Source organism: Chroicocephalus ridibundus, chromosome 7, assembly GCF_963924245.1.
Source record: "Chroicocephalus ridibundus chromosome 7, bChrRid1.1, whole genome shotgun sequence".
Lineage (NCBI taxonomy): Eukaryota > Metazoa > Chordata > Aves > Charadriiformes > Laridae > Chroicocephalus > Chroicocephalus ridibundus.
In genome coordinates, this window is record NC_086290.1 from 32,496,517 (window position 1) to 32,520,093 (window position 23,577).

A 23,577-nucleotide genomic window follows, 5' to 3' on the forward strand; every position below is an offset into this window, starting at 1 on the left:
AGATTGAGATAGATATGTATGTATATAAAATGTTGTCTGATGTTTCCATTTCTCCTGAGCCTTCGTTGAAGAAGGCCTCCTGAGAGCACCACTCCTGCGTATAGACTGTTCTCCAATATTTGAATTCTCCTTGTTTTTTCCATGTTCAATTAGCCTATTTGTAAAAGACTCAAACATCAATGGGAAATTGGCATATGAGGGAATAGGGGGCCAAAACCCATAGTAAGTACATCTGTGTGGAATTAATATAGTAAATTGGCAGTGGAAATAATAATTCTAAAGATTAAAAATAATACCTGAGAAAGTGTTCTGGCTTCTGTTTTGACATGTCTTTCTTCACGATTTAACAATTTTAATTTCTAGACCATCTTTTTATAGCACAATCATGTATTTTAAGGCCATGTTCTAAATTTTATGGGTTTTATCTAAATGTTTTTAATTAGAGTTGTAACTTGCAGAGGGAATCTGCACTTAAGAAATAGTTTTACAGCTGCAGAGTAAAAAGGTCATGGAGTCACTTTTAGGGTGGTACTGCACAGTGCGTTAGCTGGTTGAATTTCCAGAGAAGTTGCCCCATGGCACACAAAAGTAAAGCTATGAGAAGCATGGGAAATGTAAGCATTAACTTTTATGGTGTTTGCTTATCTAGCAGACTTGTCAAAGATTTTACAAATGAGTTTGCCCTTTCAATTCAATAGCTTGATGTTGGCCTGATGCTCTAGAAAACTTTCAGCCAAATGATTTTTTTTCTTTTTCTTACCCCCGCCCCTCCTTTGGCTCAACTGGGGTTGACCCATAACAAATAGTGTTTCTGCTTTACACTACTTAGAAGAGAGATTAAATCCAATCTTGAAAGGAAGTAGCATTAATTTTTACATTATTAAAACAGAAAGGAAAAAGATTCAATCAGAGCTGTGAAGAAACTGACCTATTCCACTGAGTTTTGTCTTGCTCTACAGTGAATCTTTTTATTACAAGATAAAATCAACTTGGCTCTGTGGATCTGCAGCAGTCGTCTTAAGTGTCTTTCTGCTGTATTGCGTTGTTTTAGATTTGTGTATGTGTGTATGTTAATGCTTTTCATCAATCCATTTAAAAACACACTTTTGAAAAAAAATTAAAAACTAGTATTAGAAGCAGCTATACATTCAAATAGCAAACGTTTCTGAAATCTCAGTCTTGCTGTTTCTAATAAGTGTCTAATATGGATAATAATTAAAACTGGTAAATAAAATACATATATAAAGAAATAAGTGACAAAGTAAGAAGATACTGCTCACAAGTATGCGCTGACCTTAGTGGCAGAAAGTTCCTTTTTTTGGTCTCCTGCCAAAGTCTACAAGCAGATGAACTGTCAGCCTCTAGGCTTTCTTTAAAAAGCTCCTGCGGTGTCCATTTTGATCTTGTCAAATGAGAGGTTGCTACAGACAGAGAGACAAACCTGTGATTGTTGTGCTTGGTGATGGGAGATCTTAGGGAAACTGTTAAGAGCAAATTTGAAATTAATGTAAGATTTCAAGAGAATTTTGTGTTTACTGAATGTAAGAGGAGGGAAAATGAGGCTTTTGTTCTCTTTCATTTTATATTTTTTGTCATCTAGGACTACTCGTGGAAGATGATTGAACAGTCTTAGCAAGGGAGCAGCAGAATTTTTACTTTAATAAACTATTCTGATAGATTATCCCAGTTAGTCATGGTAGTTTCATTTTTTGGTTTAAATGAGTCCCTGCTGAAGATGAAACACAAATTTTCTCATGATCCACAAAGTAAATTTCTGATAGATCCATTTTTTAATTAACAGATTTCTAAAGGGGAGGAGATCAAAGCAAACAGTCCCATAAAACTTTTTTTTAACAATCAAAATGCTAAGAATGACAGTTTTGAAATCCTTTCTTAAAAATTTTCTAAACAGAAGAAAAATTCCGTTTAGTTAGAGCAGCTGTTCCTTAGAATAAAAGGGAAATGCCTCATTTCAGTGAATGAACCTGTCGTACACTAAATATTGTATGGAAGAGGAGGAAAGGTATAGCCAAATAGGTAATTGACAAAGTGGTTGCTGAAGGTGAGATGTTATGTCTGCAGAGAAGCAACATATTTGTAATGCTAAATTTTACATGTGATATGTAAACTGGGGCTTAAAATATTTGTTTGGGGTTTTTTTATTTAAATGATAGTACAGGGAGGAAATTCAGACTGAAAGAGACGAAGTCATGTTAACTTACCTGTCTTGTTTGAAAGAGTGACATCTGTTAAACTTTAGCATTCTCTTTGTTTTATTTCTAGATGATGGCTGAGCTGAGAAGCTTGTGAAGCTCACATGAAGTATCCTATAGATACTTCTGCTGATCAGTAGCAGCCCAGATGAGATAAGCATGTCCTAAGATGGCAATAGATTTGGAGTATGAGCCAGTCTATGGAAATGAGTTGATGCCAGATTTGTTAGTGTCTTGATGGCTCTCGCTTAACTCTGTCTCTAAACCAAAGCCATCTTTGTACCAAAGCAATAAAGGGACGGTGCACAATCTGACTACAGAATGCTATTTCCAAAGAAGTGAACTGCGAAGAAAGGACTCATGAATTTTGATCACAGGGGCTTGGAGAGCATCTCTGGTAAGTTGAAGAATTAACTGTTACAAATCCTGAATGTATCTACGATGTTATAGAACACCAACCTGAAGACCACCTTAAGTTTTGCATTCTTTATATTGCTTATATGATATTGCAAGTGAATAAAAATGGTGAGTCCTCTTAACTAGCTTGTAAAATCAGCTTCCATTGTAAAATGTTGTTTGTAAAATTCTCAGTGTCGCTAATCAAAATTGGCTTTTATTCCATTGAAAGATATTGAAGATAGTCTTCATATTTAGTGGAAATGTTGGAAAGATAATCATCGTATACCTTTGATATGCAGTATTTTAGCAACTTAAAATTAATGTTTCTCTTTTTTTGCAATAATCGTGAAGACATTAAGAGAGGGGGATGACACAGGAAGAGCTAAACTTCCTTTCCATGATTTTGAGTATTGTGTTTCTCAGAGTATGATTCTGTATGGATAGTAATGGAATTTTATATTTGTTCCCTGAGCTTCCTTCCACAGCAAGTTGTGGAGTCAGCTGGAGATGAGGAACTTACAAATATTGAATGTAAATCAAGTATTGATTCAATAAGTGTTCTGATAATTTGTCCAGTACAGAATAATTCTTTTAAAATCTACTGAAAGTTTATAAAGTATTTTATAGTATATAGAATGTGTACTACTGTAGCATGATTAAATATAAATCATGTTTAATAGTAATGTACTGTTACTGGCATTTACTCACTTTCAGATGTCTGCTCCACTGAGGACCTCCCAGAGGTAGAGCTGGTGAGCATGCTAGAAGAGCAGCTGCCAGATTACAAGTTACGAGTGGACTCTCTGTATCTGTATGAAAATCAAGACTGGATTCAGTCCCCTGCCTGCCATGGGCATCTTCCTGAAATCACTTCTCCAGTTCGTGGTGAGGAGCCCTTCCGTTACATGAGTGAGTATATTTGGGCCTAGGATTTTTTTTTTTCTAATTTATTGAAGAGAAAACTGTAAATATAAATTAATATTATTTATATTATAAAGTGTTCAAATCTGGAAAACTTTGGACAGGTGGAAGAAAAAGCAGAGTTCAGGGGAAATGCTTGTAGTTCAGCACTGCAATTCTAAGGGCTGGTCTAGCACATCGCACGGCTGCCTGATCGGTAGATTTCACATAGAAATAAAAGTGGGAACATGTGATAGTGAAAAAGAGGCAGGAACCTAGAATTGCACTAGGTTAGATGTAATAAGAGAGGTATGGAGCATGCAGCAGCTCTGTTTTCAGAAACATTAGTGATGCTGTGGTTCTTTTGATGATATTTGTCCTGTTGTTTTGTGTCAGTGTTGCTTTTAAAATGCTGTTAAGGGTTTCTCTGGGGGTAGAAATGGTGTGAATGCCAGATAGGTGGGCACTAGACCAGTGTTGATCACTACCTTCCAGTTTTGAAAACACTTACGTAACTTTTATCCTTAAACCTAGCAGATCATAAGGAAGAAAATGAACAGGTTCCAATCACATGAAGAAACCTTGAGTATGTTAAAACCCAGATGTATAAAAGGATGCCAAAAGAACTGAACACTTACTTGCCTGTAGTGTTTTCACATGAAAAGAGGAGTATTGTAATCACTTTAAAGAAATGGGGAAGTTCTATTTCCTCCATATACTGGAACTATTGGAACAAACCACTTGGGAGAGTGAACTTGGTATTACATACAATCTGTAAGGATTATCTCTTCCTTGTACGTGCCACTTCTGCATGGTGTACATGGCACCACTCTGAAAGGCTTTTTTGGTTGTTGTTTGTGCTTTAAGCCTCCACCCAGTGTGTAATAGCAAATGAGTAAGTAAAAGTAAAATATTACCTCCTAAAAATGCAGTACTCGACAATTTAAAGCAATCTTATTATCAGTTGGAACTCTTTAACTGCGGAAAGTATTTGGAGAGCCACTTAATGGTTATTGCTTGGTCTGTTTCTGATAATAATATTGCAAGCATAAATGATTTTTTAATGGAGTGAACCCTTTTGTACTTCACTGGAAGCAGTTGTATAGTCCGTGGGGTGTGTCCTTGCCCTAGGTGTTCGTTGTTTTTTTTTTTTATTTACCCACCTCCTATAAAGAGGTGGGATCAGAGTCTGTCAGTGCTGGAAGGAACTTTACATCAAATGTGGCTCTGCTGAAGCCTTTCGGCCAACATCTGTGGTTCCAGTGTGGTGAAGCACAGAGCTCTTGAGAGAAGGAATTTCAGTCAGTGTGAACCTGCATTTGCAAACTGCAGTGAGAGAGAGACGGGGTTTATCAACGAAGTTTTAATGAAGGCAGTTGTGTATTATTTGGCTGTCAAGGTACTACGGAAAGTGATGTCTTCCTCTTTCACCCAGTGAGAAGTTCTTTTTAGCTATAGAAAGTGTTCTTCAAAATTGTAAACTGCTTGTGAGAGTTTTTTGAACAGTTGCCATAGATGTTTTCTTGACATTCTCAAAAATGAGCTGTAACGATGACTGACATTAAGTTAAAAGAGGACCGTTAGGCATAACATACAAAACTTATTCTAACATTTAAGAGCACTGTTGTAACTGCTGAGTCCTATGAACAAGATAACGATGATTTATGTTTTTCCTAGAAATTGTCCAAAGAGATTGAATGTAGTAGTCATCATACTAGCTTTTTTGAGCCTAGTAACTTACAGGGACATACTGGGAAGGTCCCAGACAAATACAGTTATAAATAAAGATCTAATTATAGTCATTGCTGAATAGCTTGTTAGGTGAAATTTGTATGCTTCTTTCTGTTGACTGGAATTGGGAATAAATGTGACAATTATACTCTTGAAGCATAACTTGGGGTTTTTATGTGTATATCTCCCCCTCCCTATATATGTATGGAAGCATTTTTATAACTTTTTCCTAAAGAGAATGCTAAAGTCATGGTTTGAGGGAATTTGTAGTTGACATTCAAGGTAAAAAAAAAAAAACAAACCAAAAAAACCCCAGCACAACAGTTACTGCACTTGAGCTCCTCCTCTTTTTATTGCTGCTTGCTGCATATTAGATCCGATGACCAGTTGAGTTCCCACTCGCAGTGTTTTCAGTGGGGTGAAAGAATATTTTCTGCTTGTACTGTGGTAGCCTAAGAAGCCCTGAATTACAAAACATCTTTAGAACTACTTTGCACGTGTGAGTAAAGGGACATGGCACAACATAACAAGAATATTAACCAGAATGAAGAGCTGCTTGCAGCTTTCACTTGTCAAGGTGGGTGAGGAGAGATTGCACATTTGCGTGTTCACAAGACAGAGTTATAACAAACTATGTATAATTTTGATCCTGTATAGTGAGAAAATGACAAAGGTTGTATAGAGCTAAGTTTCAAAGCTGTTAATTCTGTGATTCCATTTATCAGAATAAATATATTTGCTTTTGATTTTAGGAACCTACCTACCTGAGTAACGTTTTATGTCATTAGTGTAAATCTTTATTAAGGTGACTTAGCACTGCATAGAAACTTTTAAATTGAAATCACCTGGTGGGAACAGTTACCACAGGAGAGCTGATTATAATATTCTGCCTGTAATGGCTGAAACTTACTTATGTACGTGCAGTGAATTTTCCAGATACTGGTAAGCCAGATGAGTTTGGAGTTCCCTCTCAGCAACCAATACCAGCAACTAAGCAGTACAGTAAAACTGACCTCCCAAATGCATGTTATGCTACTCATAGGTACTTTAAATTTCATGAAGACTTTCTGGTTTTGCCATACTTAGAAATACAATTAGTAAATGCCTCTGCTGTAAGCGTAAAGCTCGTAAGTACTTGAACATCATCTGTTGGGTTTTTAAGGCTACTGATCTACTTGATAAAAAGCGTTTGATTTATTTTTTCTGTTAAATTGTAAGAGAAACAGTTCAGTAAACGTTTTTCTTCTATATTGTTTTTTCTGTTCTCCTGTCTTTCAGGACTGCAAGAAAGTTTCTTTCTATACTAAAATGCAGCTTGTTTTTGTTCCTAGCATAGCCTTAGTGTTATGTTTTAAAAGGTTAATTATGGGCATTTTGGATGTAAAGAACATACATAGCTTATATGACATATGTAAATAAAGTTAGTGTGCACTTCAGCTATCTCATAACTAAGTGTGCAGTCCTCAACAAGAACAAACAAAGAAAAAAGCTGAGAACCAATACTGTTATGTATTCAGACTATGAATCAGATTTAAACAAGATACGAGAGTCAAGGAAACCTTCAGAAATAGATTTAGACCAAATCCATAGTAATCTCATTTTGCAGTGCAGCGATAATGGAATTAGTTTCAAAACAGGTTAACTTAGACCTTCAGTTGAAGCAGATACTTCTATATTGGTTAAATTTCTATTGCTGCCTTCTTTATTTTAATGATCCTGATTCCATAAAGCAAAAATACCAAATTTCTATTGAACTTGGATGAGCATAAACATCTATCACCTGCAAGTGAGATGTATAATTTTGCTTCTGAAGCGAATCGTATTTAAACGGTTCTTTAAAAGTTCTAAGAAAGTTTTAATAGTTTAAAAAGGATGTTTACACATGCATTTATTTTTTGGTGGTGGTGAATGCATGCAAATAAATCACCTGTTTCTTTACATTTTAATTTTTTCTCCTCTTTGTTCTTTTTCCCCCTGTTTCTTTCATTTTCTGTCACTCTAGCTCTTATTGAACTTCCTTCCTCCTCCTTGGCTGGATCTCACAAATTTGCTCAAGGTAATTAAGATTTCTTCTCTACTAGCATCTTCTGTTTCTCAGGACAAGAACTAGAGCAGACCAGTGCTTTGTGTTTTATCACTGTGTTTTGTTCAGAGTTGCTGCAAATTCTTCATGCTTTGTTTATTCTTGTCTCAGCCCTGTTTTTTAAATCCTACTTGTTCTTAGTTTTTTAATAGTTTCACAAACTCTTCAAACTTCAAAGTCATTCAGTCAGTAAGATGGGATTTACTGCTACATCTAAATTGTAGGCATACATTATCCCGTTTCTTTTTAACTTTTTCTAAGATGATCAATCACTAAATAAATACGTTCTCTGGGGTCTCCATACTTCGTGTACGTAGCTGTCACACACACTAATGGGAATTTCCTTTCAAGGGTAAAGTCTGCAGGTGTGTTCGGCTATATTTAGATATGCTCCAGTATAGTCTTCCCTCTCACCCCAGCAGGCTGGATGATTTAATAGTTTAGCTGTATTCAAAAAGTTGATCTTAAGAGATTTTTCTCTCCTTTTTCTAAATTTGAAAGATGACTGAGCACCTCAAGTTTTAGCTATTTTTTCTGAAATCTGTAAATGTTCAATACCTCATTATTGAGTCTCCCAAATGAGTATTGTTTCATATTTCTGAACTTAAGATGCGTTTTCGTAGCCTACACTAGTTCATCAACTAAGTACTGTATTTGTATATAAACAACATCCTCTAAGTAGGTTTAGATAAGCAGTTGTCTTGTACTTAAACTACCTTAGTAAGTATGTTTTTCTCTTCTCAGTTCTTGGCACAGATAATGTGGAGCAGAAAACCTACAGTGATTCTGACATGGTCAAACATCTGTTAGCTGAGGTATGCTTGTCTCTGTAACGCTACGTTAATTTATTTGTGGACATGTATTTGCGGAGGGGTTTTATTCAGCTACTGTTAGTTTTGGTTCAGTTATCTTCAGGAGCTGCTCATCAAACACATGGGAAATGAGAAGCTGCTCATTTGGTTGCACCATCTTGGAAACAAAATTTAGCAAAGCTATGGGCGCCCATGGAGCCAGTGAGGTTTAAGAAAGAAACAGCTTGCTTCTGCTTACCTGTTGCTCCTTTGCTTCTAGCCTCCCATCATTAATCAGGTTAAGCAGTCTGTTCTGTAGAAAGTGTCACTTGAAAGACCACAAGCCTAAGCACATGTGGCTTCTTTGTATGATTCAACATAGCCCATATAACCTCTACAGTACTCAGCACGAAAACCCAAAACCACCTTCAGGTTTGGTGCTTTCCCCTCCCCCGTTACTGCAAATAACTGTGGAAGAGAATGTGCTATATCAAGAAATGCAGTTATAGATGTGTTCTGGATACAAATGATGAAGCATTAATCATTGTTCTAACAAAACTGATCCATGTGAGAGTGAAGGGGGAATCTCAGAGTGGTGATGCATTAAACAATACATGGGACAATCTAATACTATTCTGAATTTAAACCTTATTGGATCAAAAGTAAACATTTGTTCTCATTTTGTGAACAGAAAGATCGGGACCTGGAACTGGCAGCTCGAATTGGACAAGCCCTCCTTAAGCGCAACCATCTGTTGACGGAACAGAATGAAGCACTAGAAGAACAGTTAGGACAAACTCTAGATCGAGTGAGTGATCTTCCCTTTCCCCCCTTTGCCTTTCCCCCCTTTGCCTTTCCCCCCTTTGCCTTTCCCCCCTTTGCCTTTCCCCCCTTTGCCTTTCCCCCCTTTGCCTTTCCCCCCTTTGCCTTTCCCCCCTTTGCCTTTCCCCCCTTTGCCTCTTTTCCCTTTCCTTCCTTTCCTTTTCTTTTTTTTTCTTTTCATGATGACAGTAAGAGGATTAATAGAAATATATTATTTCATTGTGAAAGCATGTGATTGCTGCTCAAACTACAGAAGTGTACTTAGATGTTATCCTCCTAATTATCAGCATTCAATCAGCTTTCTCAATCCAAGAATTGACTATGAAGACTGCATATTGTAATTACAAGTGTTAGGTATCGTTATGATATCTACAGCAGGATTGCATTTTCAAAGTGTTTGTTTTGACCATCAGTCTGATATTCCGATATAAGAATATAATGATCTATGTCAAAATAAGTAATTGGTATCTGTCGTGACCTGCTACGTAACAACTTCACAGGTGAGGAAACAGCCAGATAATGAGCTTGCTTAATGGGGTGCTTACAGTAAGAATAAATAGATAGATAAATAAATAAAATGTAATGAAAATTGAATTCTAATCAAGAGCTTCACTCCATTTCTTCCTTTAAGCACAGATTCTTGGTCTAATATTTTCTTTGTTTTTCTTTCTTAAAAAAGAATTAAAGAGTTGACAAACAATAAAGTATCCCAAGTTTTTTAACCTTGGGGTCAACAGATGTAGTCTAAGTTACAGTGAAATGGATTCAGCTGCCAGTATTAAACAGCATGTTGGTAATAAAAAGTAGGACAGCATAAACTTATGTATTCGTATAAACACTTAGATATGCAAAATAGAATTTATCTAAATGAGATCTGTTTCTTCTCTTGGTTTTATTTGTCCTACAGTTCATTTAATGTATAGACTTGGGGATATGAGTCTATATAGATAGATAGATGTCTATCACTCCTTTTCTCCAGGAATTTACAGTTCAGAAAAATGGTCATAATCAAAATGATAGTTAGCATGTTAAAATATAAACATATATCAAAGCACCTGGAAAATTATTTTGAAGCAAACTATTAAAAAAGTACGTTCTGTTGTCCCTTCTTGTGTTATCTTGAATTTTCAGTCTCCCTCACAGTGTTAAAATTATGATTTTGTGAACTTCCCATAAAATAAATAGAGGTTGATTCTTCTGTGCAAATATAAATAAATGAATCATGACCTGTGAGCTATTTTTTAATCTCATATTAAACTGGAGCAGTGATGTTACAAGAGGCTGCATAAATAATACACTGTAATATGATATAGCTAAAGTATATCTCACGAGCTGGTGATCTTCTTTTGTCATAGGTTAACCAGCTGCAGCATGAACTGTCGAAGAAGGATGACCTGCTTCGTATTGTTTCAATTGCTTCAGAGGAGAGTGAAACAGATTCCAGCTGTTCCACACCACTTCGTTTCAATGAGTCTTTCAACGTATCACACGATCTGTTGCAGCTGGATGTCTTGCAAGATAAACTCAGAGAGCTGGAAGAGGAGAACCTTGCTCTCCGATCGAAGGTATATCTGACTTACAGTGTGTACTGTATATGCTACATATGAAATAAATCAGAATGATTAAAAAAATCCAGCACTTGGGTTTCTGCTGAAGCGTATTACTATTTTGTATGAGTGTATACAAATCATACCCAAATGCTTTCCCTCCACCCCGCATATCTTTCTGTTTCGTTCACTACTCCTCGTTATCTCCAGAGGCCTCTAGTAGTCCTTCCTCAATGCCTTTATGGTATGTGAAAGAATATGGGAACATACGTAAGTACTCTCCCAGCAAAAGTACTTGAACCCATCGGGCCCTCAAGCTGGTGCAACCTGTTTTGATATGAATCTGACTGTGATTAGTAGTAGTATTTCGGGAATTCCATTGTGTTACCATTACATTTTTGTCAGCTTATATTCAATATTAAGGGTTAGTAAGCTTCTACTCAAATACTTTTAAAGACACGCTTAGTTTTGACTATGTGATTAGTCTCTGTATTTTAATTGTGTATAAAACATGAAAACAGGTACTATGCCTTTACAAGGATAGAGACTAAGTGTCCAGACAACATAAATAATGGCTATAAAAGTCATGGAACCAACAGCAAAGGTTACAAGAATTGGAATCTACAGATGCAGTGTCCCTACTTCAGAGGTGGAGAGTGGAACTTGTAAAATAGGAGATTGGTTCTTTTGTTGTTTTTAAGAAAAGGGGGGTGTTGTTTTTAAGAAAGGTGGGGTTTTTTTTATTTAATGTATGTGGTTTTTTGGTTTGGGTTTGGGTTTTTTTGTGAGCCTTACCTAATATAAGCTTGTTACAGCAGTACAACAGAGACTAGATTCCTTTAACGTGAACAAAATATACTCTTCCCCTTCTTTTGTCTCCAAAATGTTCAGCCCGAGATGCACATCCTTCCTAAAACTCCCAAAGGCCAAATGGATGGTTTAGTAGTGCTGTAGGAGAGAAAAGAGAAAATCAGACTGCTTTTATTATGCTCCTATTCCTGTATACGATTACAAAACTTTACAGACCAGGGAATTAGTCTACCTTCACGTGAAAAAATGGAGTTGAAAAGAGACTGCTATTATTCTGTGATATAACGTAACCTTCGCTGACTTGAAATAGCCTCAATCATATTGAGCCTGTATTTGCTTTTTTATTTACTTTGATGTGACAGCATTTTGTACAGTGTCTTTGCCTGCCCTTGTGTAGCTGTACTTCTATTTTCATGCATAATCTTTAAACCCATTTATTAAGTTTTATGGCGAGTCTCTTACTGGCAAACAGTACCAAATATAGAAGACTTACCTGTGCAAAGTTTAATATTATCATCCTCACCATTGAAAAAAAGGTGGGAATCTAGTATGCTCGATGTTATTTAGACCTGTTGTGATACTTGATCTCTGGCCCAGAAAATTTACAGTCTAAATGAACTACTTGGGGAATACGGAGAAAAGCTGTTCTACTGAGAGTTTTTCAGTGCCATAAAAGGTTTGGCTAGCATCGTTCAGTTTTCAAGATTTCTTTGCCTTAAGAAGTTTTGAAGCAAATTCAATTGCTCACTTCTGATAACTGTGTCGGTTTACTTTCCCTAACAAATCACATATTTTTGCAACAATTTTTTTATTAGAGGCATGAGAGAGATCAGGCTTTGTTCATGTGCCTGTGTGTCTCACTCGAAAGACCTGTGCAATTCAGGGAAACAAGTTATGGTGGAAAAAATGGTTAGGAAGTATGACCAGATGCAGAGAAATTATAAAGATAGGTAGAGAGGAGACTCTTCAGTTGCAAGAATTTCAGAAATAAAAATTTATAACATTAATATATGTATACATGCACTGAAATTGGAATACCAATAATTCTCTTGAAGGCTTGCCATCTGAAGACAGAAACCATTACATATGAAGAGAAGGAACAGCAGCTGGTCAATGACTGTGTCAAAGAGCTCCGTGAGTATCCAGGCTGTATCTTGCAATGGCAAAACAGAATTTGAAATACCTAGTGCCTACACATTCTTAGTTATCCCCGAACCCAAAAATGAGTAAAAATTCAGTAATTTATGACAATTATTCAAATCTTGCTCTTTACACAAGTGCAAAATTGTTTCTGTATTTCATCAGGTTTCACTCTGACATTAAACTTCAGGTATGCGTACTGTGTTTAGAGAGAGTAAATGAACACAAAATCTCCAAAACCTCCTAAACTGAGGCCTACAGACACTGGAAAATCAACATAATATACTTGTATAGACTATTCATCACAAATGACATTGAAATGTATCAGTGCATAGACTCTTAAATGCTCATTCTAAGTTACTATATATTTATGAACACATTAGTGTATTTTTAAAATATAACATATAAACCAAAGCATTTAGATTGCCAAGTATTTTAATTTGTCTGGAACAGTTATCCATATTTCCTTTGGGGGCTACTTATTTGCACAGAAATACAAATGCATGTAAGTATTCTGAAACACTAAGGAACAATCCTTTTTCTTGTGTGGTGATTGTGTTACCTGGTGGTACAATTTTTATCTGTAGTCATTTGACGTGTGCCACTTCCCTTGTGCATAATAACCTTACGCTTATATTTTAAGATTTTTTTTCTATACAAGCACCATAAACAAGACTGGGTTGCTGCTTGATTTTTCTTGTTCCAGATGACTACAAAACACTATGAATTGATACATAGCTGGTTGTTAATTTAATCCATTCCCTCTGAGAAAACAGATGTCCTTTGCAAATATAAGTTATTTCATATAAGCTCTTCTATTTTCCTTCAGTGAGAATGTCTGTGAGTTGTGTATTGTCCAATTCTAAAGGACATATAGGCATGCTAGGTAATGTAGACTGACAGAAAGAATCTTCTCCCAAAAGATGTCTAGTCTACACCTTTAAAATTTGTGTCTTCAGGAAAAAGGTATCTGCGCGTGAGCTTAAATGCCCACACACCCATGAGCAGGACATGGACCTGCAGTCAGTTTGTGAGATACAATAACCACTGTATTTGTAGTGTGATGTTTATGCAAGATTGATCAGACTTTATTAGGACTGTGCTATGCTTTCAAGGGCAAGTATACGAGCAATACTAACTGCATAAATATATTTCAGCTTTTTGAGTTGCTTTGTCATCTGACTTCATGAAGTGCTTGCTCAAAGAAAGAAACTGGAAATTGTATGCAGTGAGTCTTTGGGGAATAGATAGTGACCAGAATCAAGAGCTGAATAGGTATATGTTATGCTTGACAAGGTCTGACAAAACACCTTTGCTTACAGAGAATGGTAGTTAATAACAGAATCATCTTCATGTTCTAAGTCTGGCCTTGGTCATGAGCCAGTATGTCATTTGAAATTGTTTATAGTTTACCTTGGATTTTATTATTGTCATTTCACATAACTGTGATGTGTATTTCAGGTTCTGCATACTTAGCTCTTAATATGTTTCAACTGCATTTGAAGTTAACTCTCCTCCTCCTCCCCACCATTTCTCTTTATCATTTCCCTATGGGTGTTCTAAGACAGCTAGTCTTATGTACTATGAATTGATTTCCTAAAAGAGTATTGATCATTTTGCAGATTGTTCTTGACTTTCACTAATCTTTTCTGGGTTTCGGATTTGGTTTGGTTTGTTTTTTTGTCACGTATTGGGAAAAGCACACTGCTAAGTTCCTTTTATGTTTTGTAGGGCAAACAAATGCTCAAATTTCCAGAATAACAGAGGAGTTGTCAGAGAAGAGTGAGGAGTTGGTTCGCTACCAGGAGGAGATCTCATCCCTCTTGTCTCAGATTGTTGATCTTCAACATAAACTCAAAGAAGTAAGGGAATGCTGATGAAGAGTGTATGTGTATGTATGCGCGTGTGTGTATGTGTGTGCACGTGTGTGCACACCAGTGCTTACAGCAGGTAAAAACGGACTTGCAAGCCAGGGGGTTGCACTGCAAGAGAGTGGCTGTTTTGGGAAAGTATGGCAGAGGATTAAGTCTCTGGGGGAAATTGGCTGAAAAAATGATGAGCACCTTTTTGTGCTTTCAGCATGTGATTGAAAAGGAGGAGCTGAAACTTCACTTGCAAGCTTCCAAAGATGCTCAGAGACAACTGACAGCAGAGGTACTTTAGGCTTCTATATATATACGTTTAGATAAATGTTTAGAATACAATACAAGAGAAAGAAAACTAAGAGAGAATGGGAACTATTGCCCAAACCACAACAATTATGTAGGGCTTTTCATTTTTCATTGTGATTGGAAGAAAAGAATAATTATTTTTATTTAAGTCTACACAAATATTTCTGTAGTTCACAGGAATATGAAAAGCAAGGAAGGTGTTTCAAGTAGGGAGGTCTTACTATTAGAAGTTACGAGAAAAAGACTGTTTTAGGGTATATCAACAATACTGTAGCTCATTAGATTTTAAAGAAGTTCTCTTTTTTGCTTCTTTTGCATCAGCAGTCACTGTATTTGCAGGTTTTTTCGATGTATTTTCCTTTGGATTTTATCATACCGTTTCCTCTTTCAAGTCTTAATTTGGGCTTCATGCTTCACCACGGGTGCTATGCTGACCATTGTCCATTCCAGAGGTTGGCGTGTGCCATGCAGTTGGAAAAATGTTACAGTGTTGTATCAGTCGATACAGGTTTCTGTAGGAGTTAATTCAGTTTCATTCTGTCTTTTCTTTGAAGCTTACTGATATCAGGTGATGTCCTCTTTTTCCTTTCAGCTACACGAGTTGCAGGATCGGAATGTGGAGTGTCTAGGCATGCTGCACGAATCACAAGAAGAAGTGAAGTTGCTGCGCAGCAGAGCCAGCTCTGTTGCTTGTCTCTGCCACCCCCAGTCATGTGGAGCATTTCCTGTGGTAATAAATACCGCTGGTGTGGCATACACCTACTGGCCTGTAGTAGCATACAACTATATGAGTAAAACAGCCGTTACAGGAGCTGCAGCAGGAGCTGTTTTGTAGTAGTCAGAGGAGCTGATCTAATGGTTTTACAGTTCTTTAATGTGTGCACTTTGGAGAATTTTATGTATTAGGAAACTAATCATTCACTTGACATATTGCGATATTAAAATTATTTTTCCTTTTTGTATGCCATTTCTGTTGAATATGGGAATTGGCATGTTCTACAGCTAGCGCTCAGTTGTGTTGGTATATTGTTCAACGTTGATGTGAATTTTATAACTTGACAGTGTTTCTTTAAGAAACAAAGCATCTTTTGTTCGAGAGTTCAAGGAGTATTTTTCTTACTTTGTGTAGTTTGTGATGTAATTTTATGTCCCTCTGAGATTGAATTTTAAGCATCATCAGAAATGCATGACCCTAGACTAATTGCTAGAGATGACTAAACCAGTGGAAAAGGGTTAAAGGCATTTATTTTCCTCTTCTTATTAGTGTCAGGTATGTTCTCATTACTGTACTCTCAAAAATTTCTGGGTATGCTGGGAATTTGTCAGGTTTTGCTTGGTTGTTCTGTGTATACCGAATCCCTCATGTACATGTTAGGCCGTGTAAGAAGTGCTCTAAAAATTGTAGCCTAACGTAAGAAGCCAACATAAAAAGTACCAAGAAAAGGCAGATGTTGCTAATGAAAACTGAACCCATACTGGTTATACATAGGTGTAGCTATGGTGGAGAACTTCCCCTCCATGCCCTTCCTTCTTGAACATACTGATACCGGGGAAATAAATGGAGATTTTTTGAGTATTTTTTAAGAGATGTTTTCTGCTAAAATTGTTAGGAGGAAGACTTGAATCTAATTTGTCAACTCTTCTGGTTTCCATTTTTCTCTAGGATTCCCTTGCAGCAGAAATTGAAGGGACAATGCGGAAGGAATTGAGTCAGGGTGATGAATCTGTTCTCTCCAAGCAAAAGTATGTTTTCAGATCTCTGTGTGCTATTTCAATATTTTTCCATATGCTCGTATTAAGTAAGGTGAAACTGATTTCTGGAAATCTATTAATGTGAATGTTCTCTCTATAATAAGTTTTCTACGTAACTCAATAAAAAAAAAGCTGTGTAGTATTTGGTAATCTCTTCAACTTTGAAACCTACTGTTCTTATTTGATTCTATGAGGAAGTTGGGTATTTGCTAAAAGGATATTATTTTATTCTTTAATTTGTGAGACTTTTTATGCAAATTCTCTGATGCATGGCACTAGTTTTATCCCTTTTAATGCTTATAAAAAATTCTCAGGCAAATGAAATTATAGCTGAAAGACTGATAACAGTTTCCAAAGCCCTGAAAACCTGCTCCTGGATCTCTTAAGTCAGAGCAAGAAGTAATAAATTAAATAAATGCTTCTGAAAGCATATATAAATTAAATAAGTAAAATATATGTTCCAGTATGTTCTCAAGTGATTATCAATAGAGGTTCAGGTCTTTCAGGTTGAAGTAAGTGGTCATTCTCATATTTAATAGAGTAGTACTCCTGAAAGGGTGAGCGTCTTAGGCAGTCCTGTTTTTCTGGCTTAAGTCTTTTTAGTCAGGTCTCTGCAGATTTTTGAAAGTCTTTTCAGAGCTTTTTCTTTATTACATCTTTTTCAAAATGCTTCTGAAAACCACATTTGTTTGCGTGTCTTTTCTGCAGGGGTCAACAAAAACGAGTATTTGATACTGTCAAGGTTGCTAATGTCACTCGTGGCCGTGCTTCTTCCTATCCCGCCCCATTGCCAATCCCTGGATCTAATCGGTCAAGCGTTGTTATGACAGCAAAGCCCTTCCAGTCTGGCGTACACCAGTTGGAGAGCCACACACAGATGACCCAGAGGAGCAGCTCTGAAAAGAATTCGAAGTAGGAAACACAGCCTGTTATCTTTCTAAACTAACTGATTCAAAACTAAATCCAGACTGGGCCTCTGCTGTGTAAGAGAGAAATAGTTAATTCAATGGTCTTAATATCTATTATTATTTCATGTTTCTTACAGGGACAGTCATAATCCTGGCCAGCCGGGAACCCCTGGAGACAATGACTTAGTCACGGCTCTGCACAGGCTCTCCCTCCGTCGTCAGAACTACCTGAGTGAGAAGCAGTTCTTTGAGGAGGAATGGGAGCGAAAAATGCATTTGCTGGCTGAGCAGAAAGAAGGGGCTAGTGGCTGCAGTACACCGACAGAAAACTGTTTTTCTCTGGGTACAAACTCAGAATTCACTGATCTCTCTGCCAGCTCTAGTAATCTCCGTGTCCTCCTACCAGAAAAATTGCAAATTGTCAAACCCATTGAAGGTAAGAGGATGATCTTCCCTCTCTCATCAGCAGAAAAGGATTTTACATTACTTTGCCAATTAAATCATTGTTGGTGTGTGTATAGCTAGGTATGATAGGCGGTAAGAGGAAATAGTAGCATTTGGTAGGCTACGTGCCAGCTAGCTCATCAGTATCACTTTCTATTTGGCTTTCTTATGCGGTGCTAATTGTTAGACTTTTTCTTGGCATTGCCATCCAAGTGCGCCACGTGTATCACAGTGTCAGCACCAGTTGGCTGGAGTTGTTTTGATCATGAATTCTTGTAACTCAGTACAATAGTAGGTGATGGCTCTCTGAGACTTTCCTCCTTTTCACGCCAGGATCTCAGACCCTTTTTCACTGGCAGCAGCTTGCTCGACCCAACCTAGGCACCATTCTTGACCCAAGACCAGGTGTTGTTACAAAAGGTTTTACCCCTCTGTCTGATGATACTGTGCACCACATCTCTGACTTGGAGGAGGATGATGAGGAAGAAGGTGAAGGAGGTATAACATTTCAAGTGCAACAGTCCTTCCCAGAGGAAAAGAAATGTACAGTGGCAAAGCCAGTGGCAGGGATTTTCCTGCCACCTATTACTTCAGCAGCAGTTCCACTCACTGGTAAGACGCAGTGTCTGTTTCTCAGTGGAAAGTATTCAAACTTGCAACAATGCTGTCTTTGCTGTCTTTGTTCTTTACTTTAAAATAAAAAGCAGTGATAATAACCTTATCTTAAACTTCGCTTTGATTAGTCCTTATCTGTCTTTATTTTTACCCTCAATTGATGTAAATTCTCCACGTTGCAGCCTCGAATCCAGGGAAGTGTCTGTCTTCTACAAATTCCACGTTTACCTTTACTACCTGTAGGATCCTTCACCCATCTGATGTCACTCAAGTTACTCCCAGGTATGATGACTGATGACATCCTAAAGGTTGCTGCATAGGATTAAACAGTTGTTTTCTGGCTTCTGATATATGGACCGGTTTTAAAAAATACCAAGGATTGGATGTTACTTATACAAATAGTTATAATTACAAAGGGGAAACTTGAAGTTCTCTAGAGTGAGAGGTAAAACAGATTTGGGTAACTTAAAGGAAGTAAATTTATACTCTTAAATAGCAAATGCCTTGTGTCACAATACCTATTGTAAAAAAAATAATATATTGGTACTACAAAAATTCTTTTTTTCTGACTGTGTCATAATTTTTTAAACTAAGTTATTACTGGGTGTATATGTTGATTTTCTGTCTAATACAGTGTAGGTGACCACTCACTGGTACTTGCACCAAAACCTCTCTGTCAGCCTCGTATCTTCTAAATATTTTGCAGAACAATAATTCTGAATTGTCTAAAGCTGAAACTGTCACAGCTAATAGCAATAGTTTACTTTTTCTTGAGCATTCTGTATACTAAAAGGAAAATATAGCGCAGAGCAGGTATAAAGATGTCTAATGTGTGCATCTTCTCTCTTTAATTTTTATTTCATTTCAGCTCTGTGGGTGCCCCATTTTCACTTGGAAATACAGGCAGCAGTATTGGAAACCCAGTAGTGAGCACTCCAGCTGTGTCTTACAGGCTTAGTATTGGAGAATTTCTCACCAACAGAAGAGATTCAACTACTACCTTCAGCAGCACGAGCAGTCTGGCTAAACTTTTGCAAGAACGAGGCATCTCTGCCAAGGTTTACGATAGCCCCGTATTAGAAAAACTGCCTTTGCTACAGCCCCCTCGAACTCTCCCCATTCCTTCTACTCCACCAAATTCTCCCTCACGTTCACCTTGTCCTTCCCCCCCACCTTTTGAGCCTCGAGTGCATCACTCAGAAAACTTCCTGGCTTCTCGACCAGCAGAAACATTCTTGCAAGAAATGTATGGCCTAAAGCCGTGCCGTAACGCTCCTGACGTAGGCCAGCTGAAGATGAACCTAGTGGACAGACTGAAGAGGCTGGGTATTGCCAGGGTGATCAAGCCCCCTGAGACACAGGACCACGGAAAGAATCGGGTGCCGGAGGTTAGCTTGCAGAGGCAGGACTCAGCTGTGTTTCTAAATGCAGGTAGAAACTTAATGGCAGGACTGAGAAGAAACCAGAGTCTTCCAGCCATGATTGGAGCGTTGGGAGCTCCAGTTTGCACACAGTCATCGAAAATGGATATCCTAAAGGAGGACTGACTGGTCTGAAAAATGATTGACATCTAGCATAGTAAATAATACATGAGGGACAAACATCCAGTACAGGCATCGTTAGATGTGTTACAGAAGAGTTGGAGAAGGCATGCGCATGTTAAAGATGTGGGAGAGAGGAGTGTTGGGATCAAGGAGAAAAAGAATATTGCTTGGGTTTGAGGAAGAAGGCTTTTGTGGAAGATAGGAAAGAAGAAACCAAAGCTTAGTTTTGAGACCCTCTTCAGCATCTGTCTTAACTTAAGCAGAAATAAAAGACCATTGTAGACATTCTCAGTATTTTAATCTTTTAAACTGTAGTACTGTCTTGCAGGTGCTGTTCTATTTTTTTTTTTCCACCACACAACCATAGTATTTTACTAGTTGTTAGCAGTCAGGCTGTATCATTTAAAAATAATAGTAAAATACTTATCAGTCTGACCAGCATTATTGGTCCAAGTCCCTCTCTGTAGCAAACAATTATGAAAACTTGGATTATATTTTTTATTCTTGTATTTTCCATTTCAGAAACTGTACCCTTTTGAATTCCTCCCCACTTTGGGAAGCAGAGGAGAGAACCTTTAGCTCTTTGTAAGAAAACAATACTTCTGTTTAGGAACACAGAAACTGGTGGTCAGGATTTATATTTTGAAAGAATACAGTTGTGCTAGTGAGGTATTAACAGAAGTTAATCTCTTTCCAGAGCTTCTGAAGCACATAGAGGAAGGTGCAATGAATATGAATTAAGAAGCAGGAAAGTATGTATTAGGGTGAAAACTTCAAGCTAAGAAGTCTTTCCAGAGTGTGCTCTGCATCTTTTGGAATGAGAGTATTTTTGCACACACACAAATCTCAGGCACATTTCAATGTTGCAAAGGGAAATAAAATCTAGGTGCTTGGTTCAGGGTTTCTTTGACGTAAGCAGAGAGCATTTACTTCAACACAAGTGTCGGAAATTCAGTAACATGACTCTTCTCTTGACAGGTAGACGACATGTATATTTGAGAGTTCTGCAGTAAACTTCATGCCTTTCGTTCACTTATTTCTGATTTTAGGCAGGATTTTGTTTAAAAGATTTCACCAAGAGCAAAATTTACCAGTCTATATTCAGAAACAGGAGGATGAAAGCTAGTGTTCTTTATATAATTTTAGTGAATGCAAATCAGTTTTGTCTACATTGAAATCCTTTGTTTTGATGGTGGAGAGTGGTTCTGAACCTGATTCTGAACAAAGCTGAGGCAGACTTTCCGTCTCAAAAGAGAAGTCCGTTTTATAAATCTGATTTCTGAGTGATAATCAGCAAAATATTAATGACCATAATGCTTTTTTGATTCCTTCCTGTCCAAGGTTCTAGTCTGAATAATCTATAATAGATTTATAGTGCGATTTAAAGAAGAAAAAAAGTTTGCCCAGAATTCCTTGGAGGAATGGGTCTTCACTAGTGACCTGAATGGAAACAGGTTCTTAACCTTTATGTAATTTTTCACTGTACCTATCAACATTTTAAAATTATTTTAAAGTTTGGTTTCCATACAACTAGATGAAACAGTCAAAGTTTACCTCGCTTGTTACAGTGTATGTGGGACATAGCTACTACCTGTCTGGGTGTGTGGTGTGAAGCATCAGTGTAATTACACTGATTTGCATTTGCCGTAAGGCGCATCCATCATAATCGGTACCCTTGTTGCTGCAGGGTTGAGCGGAGTAGGGCAGGAAAAGAAAGCTTCTTAACCTGATTTATAAGAAGTTTGTAACGTGGCCTTTCTGCTTTTACAGTTCTATAGATCTTGTGATGACTCTTTGATATAATAGTCTTTTTTTGTAAAAGGAAAAGGAGTAACCACTGCAAACTTGCACAGGGATTCTTAGCAGAAACTTGTCTGTCAGCAGCGCACAGAAATATTCAGGAATTCCTGGAGTTGCCTTTTGCTCTCTAAGCAAAATCTTACACTTATAAAAGGTGAATTTTATTTAAAATACTATATACGGGTTAATTTTGTTTTTTAAATGAAAAATATTTAATTTCTTCATGTAAGTATTTATGTCTGTACGTACTTAGCCGTGCATGGGGTCTTGCCTAGCTAAATAAGGTAAGAGTGAAAGGAGTGGGGGGAGGCAGTTTTGCTCCCCGGTGGACTAAGATGGGTATGTCTGCTGTGTGTTCGTAACTTCTAGGGAAACAACCGGAATGAGTTAACAGAAAATTAGACAGTTTGATGTCAACAGAGAAGTGTATAACGTGTCAAAATACGTCCGGTTTATATGTGTTTATTATAGGAATACATGTAAGTTACAGATAAATTTTTGAAGGTATTACACTGTGTTTCTAGCTAGCTTCGTTAGATAACTCTAGCCATTGGGTCATTCTGTGTGTTATCACCAGAAGTAGCAAATCAGCTAAATCAGAATTCCTTTAGCAGACCAGGTTTCATTTAAAATTAATCTAAAAGCACATAAATTAAATGCATGTTTCTCTCTGGGACGCTTCCATATTCCATAGCCCGACAACATAAACTGGTTCAGTTCAAACGATATTATGGGTAACTCGAGAGGTTGGTTGGTTGGTTTTCGTTAGGATGCTGTATCATCAGATGCTTTATACAAGGCAAGAATGGAAGAATCTGTATACCAGTGTGTTTGCGTCTTTATCCGGTTGGTTGATCCCGTGGTGCAGCGTTGTTGAAATTCTGTCACGCGTTTATACCTTTGGATGGTCACATGTGTTTTGTATACATGTGCCTAGCTTGCAGCAACAGGGAAAATTGGTACTTCTTCCAAGTTTACTCCTTTGTGCCAAAACCTAGACGATAAACTTTTCTGAATAACACGCCTGTTTCTGAGAACACATTAAAAGTTGCCATCATTCTAGGAACTGATTTGGCTTCTGTTGCTTCCCATAGAGAGGAGACGAACTTGCATGACTAAGATAGCTGAAATCCCGCACAAGATCTTCTGATCCTGCACAAATGTGATTTGGTTGGGCGGGAGGTAGAACGAGAAGGAATGGAGAATTGCATTTCAGAAAGGCTCTGATATCTTGCAGGACTGAGACAAAAACAGATGCTAGAAAGGACTTAGCCATGGTTGTGAAAGTTTCAAGAGACGGAAGGAAATTCTTGTAGTATTTACCTTTATTAAGATTGGCTTAAACCAAGCACAAATTTATAGCTTTCTAGTTTCACTGTTTTTGATAAACTCAGTGATGCCTGCATGCTCAGAATACCTGTGATCAAAGTTAAACATCTACGGGAGTCAAACACCAGCAGAGAGGGAAGGAGAATATTGGGCTTGGGCCTCATTTGGCTGTTACACGTGAGGATGACACACAAAGTTTGAACGGTCTGGGAACTTCATGGTGGTTTTTTTCATCTGCTTTTTGCACTTACTGTTGTTTCATAGTGGAATGTAAATTTGATAATAAACATGTATAACATGCTATTTTTCAATATGTTGGTCATCTTGTGTGTTTTTTTCCAGATGCCATCTTCTATACTACAGTGTTCCATAATAAACCTAAAATCAGGCCTATTTTGGCTAAAATTTAGTGATTGTTATATTGTAGATGAGATTAGTGAGTTGGTATCTGCACAAGTGGTGGCTGTACAAGGGGAGGAATTGATGTAGAAACTTGATGAGGCTGTGCTGGGCTCTTTGCCGTGGTGTTTATACCTAGGCTGTTAAAGGTGGCAGATGTGCAGTACAAGCTGCAGTTT

At 37.4% G+C, this 23,577-nt stretch overlaps 1 protein-coding gene across 1 annotated transcript in view; it reads left to right on the plus strand.

The window, feature by feature from the left end:
* Window positions 1-23,310, plus strand: part of TRAK2 (trafficking kinesin protein 2) — a 27,490-nt gene extending 4,180 nt beyond the window's left edge. Inside the window, exons 2-16 of the mRNA XM_063340476.1 lie at window positions 2,284-2,610; window positions 3,327-3,521; window positions 8,071-8,141; window positions 8,809-8,925; window positions 10,295-10,504; window positions 12,352-12,430; window positions 14,168-14,298; window positions 14,516-14,590; window positions 15,200-15,337; window positions 16,271-16,350; window positions 17,068-17,271; window positions 17,405-17,703; window positions 18,045-18,323; window positions 18,509-18,608; window positions 19,195-23,310. Of these exons, the coding sequence (XP_063196546.1) occupies window positions 2,574-2,610; window positions 3,327-3,521; window positions 8,071-8,141; window positions 8,809-8,925; window positions 10,295-10,504; window positions 12,352-12,430; window positions 14,168-14,298; window positions 14,516-14,590; window positions 15,200-15,337; window positions 16,271-16,350; window positions 17,068-17,271; window positions 17,405-17,703; window positions 18,045-18,323; window positions 18,509-18,608; window positions 19,195-19,873 (2,694 nt within the window). The 5' untranslated portion in view covers window positions 2,284-2,573 and the 3' untranslated portion in view covers window positions 19,874-23,310. The remainder of the gene's footprint in view (window positions 1-2,283; window positions 2,611-3,326; window positions 3,522-8,070; window positions 8,142-8,808; window positions 8,926-10,294; window positions 10,505-12,351; window positions 12,431-14,167; window positions 14,299-14,515; window positions 14,591-15,199; window positions 15,338-16,270; window positions 16,351-17,067; window positions 17,272-17,404; window positions 17,704-18,044; window positions 18,324-18,508; window positions 18,609-19,194) is intronic.
* Window positions 23,311-23,577: the final 267 nt, after the last annotated feature.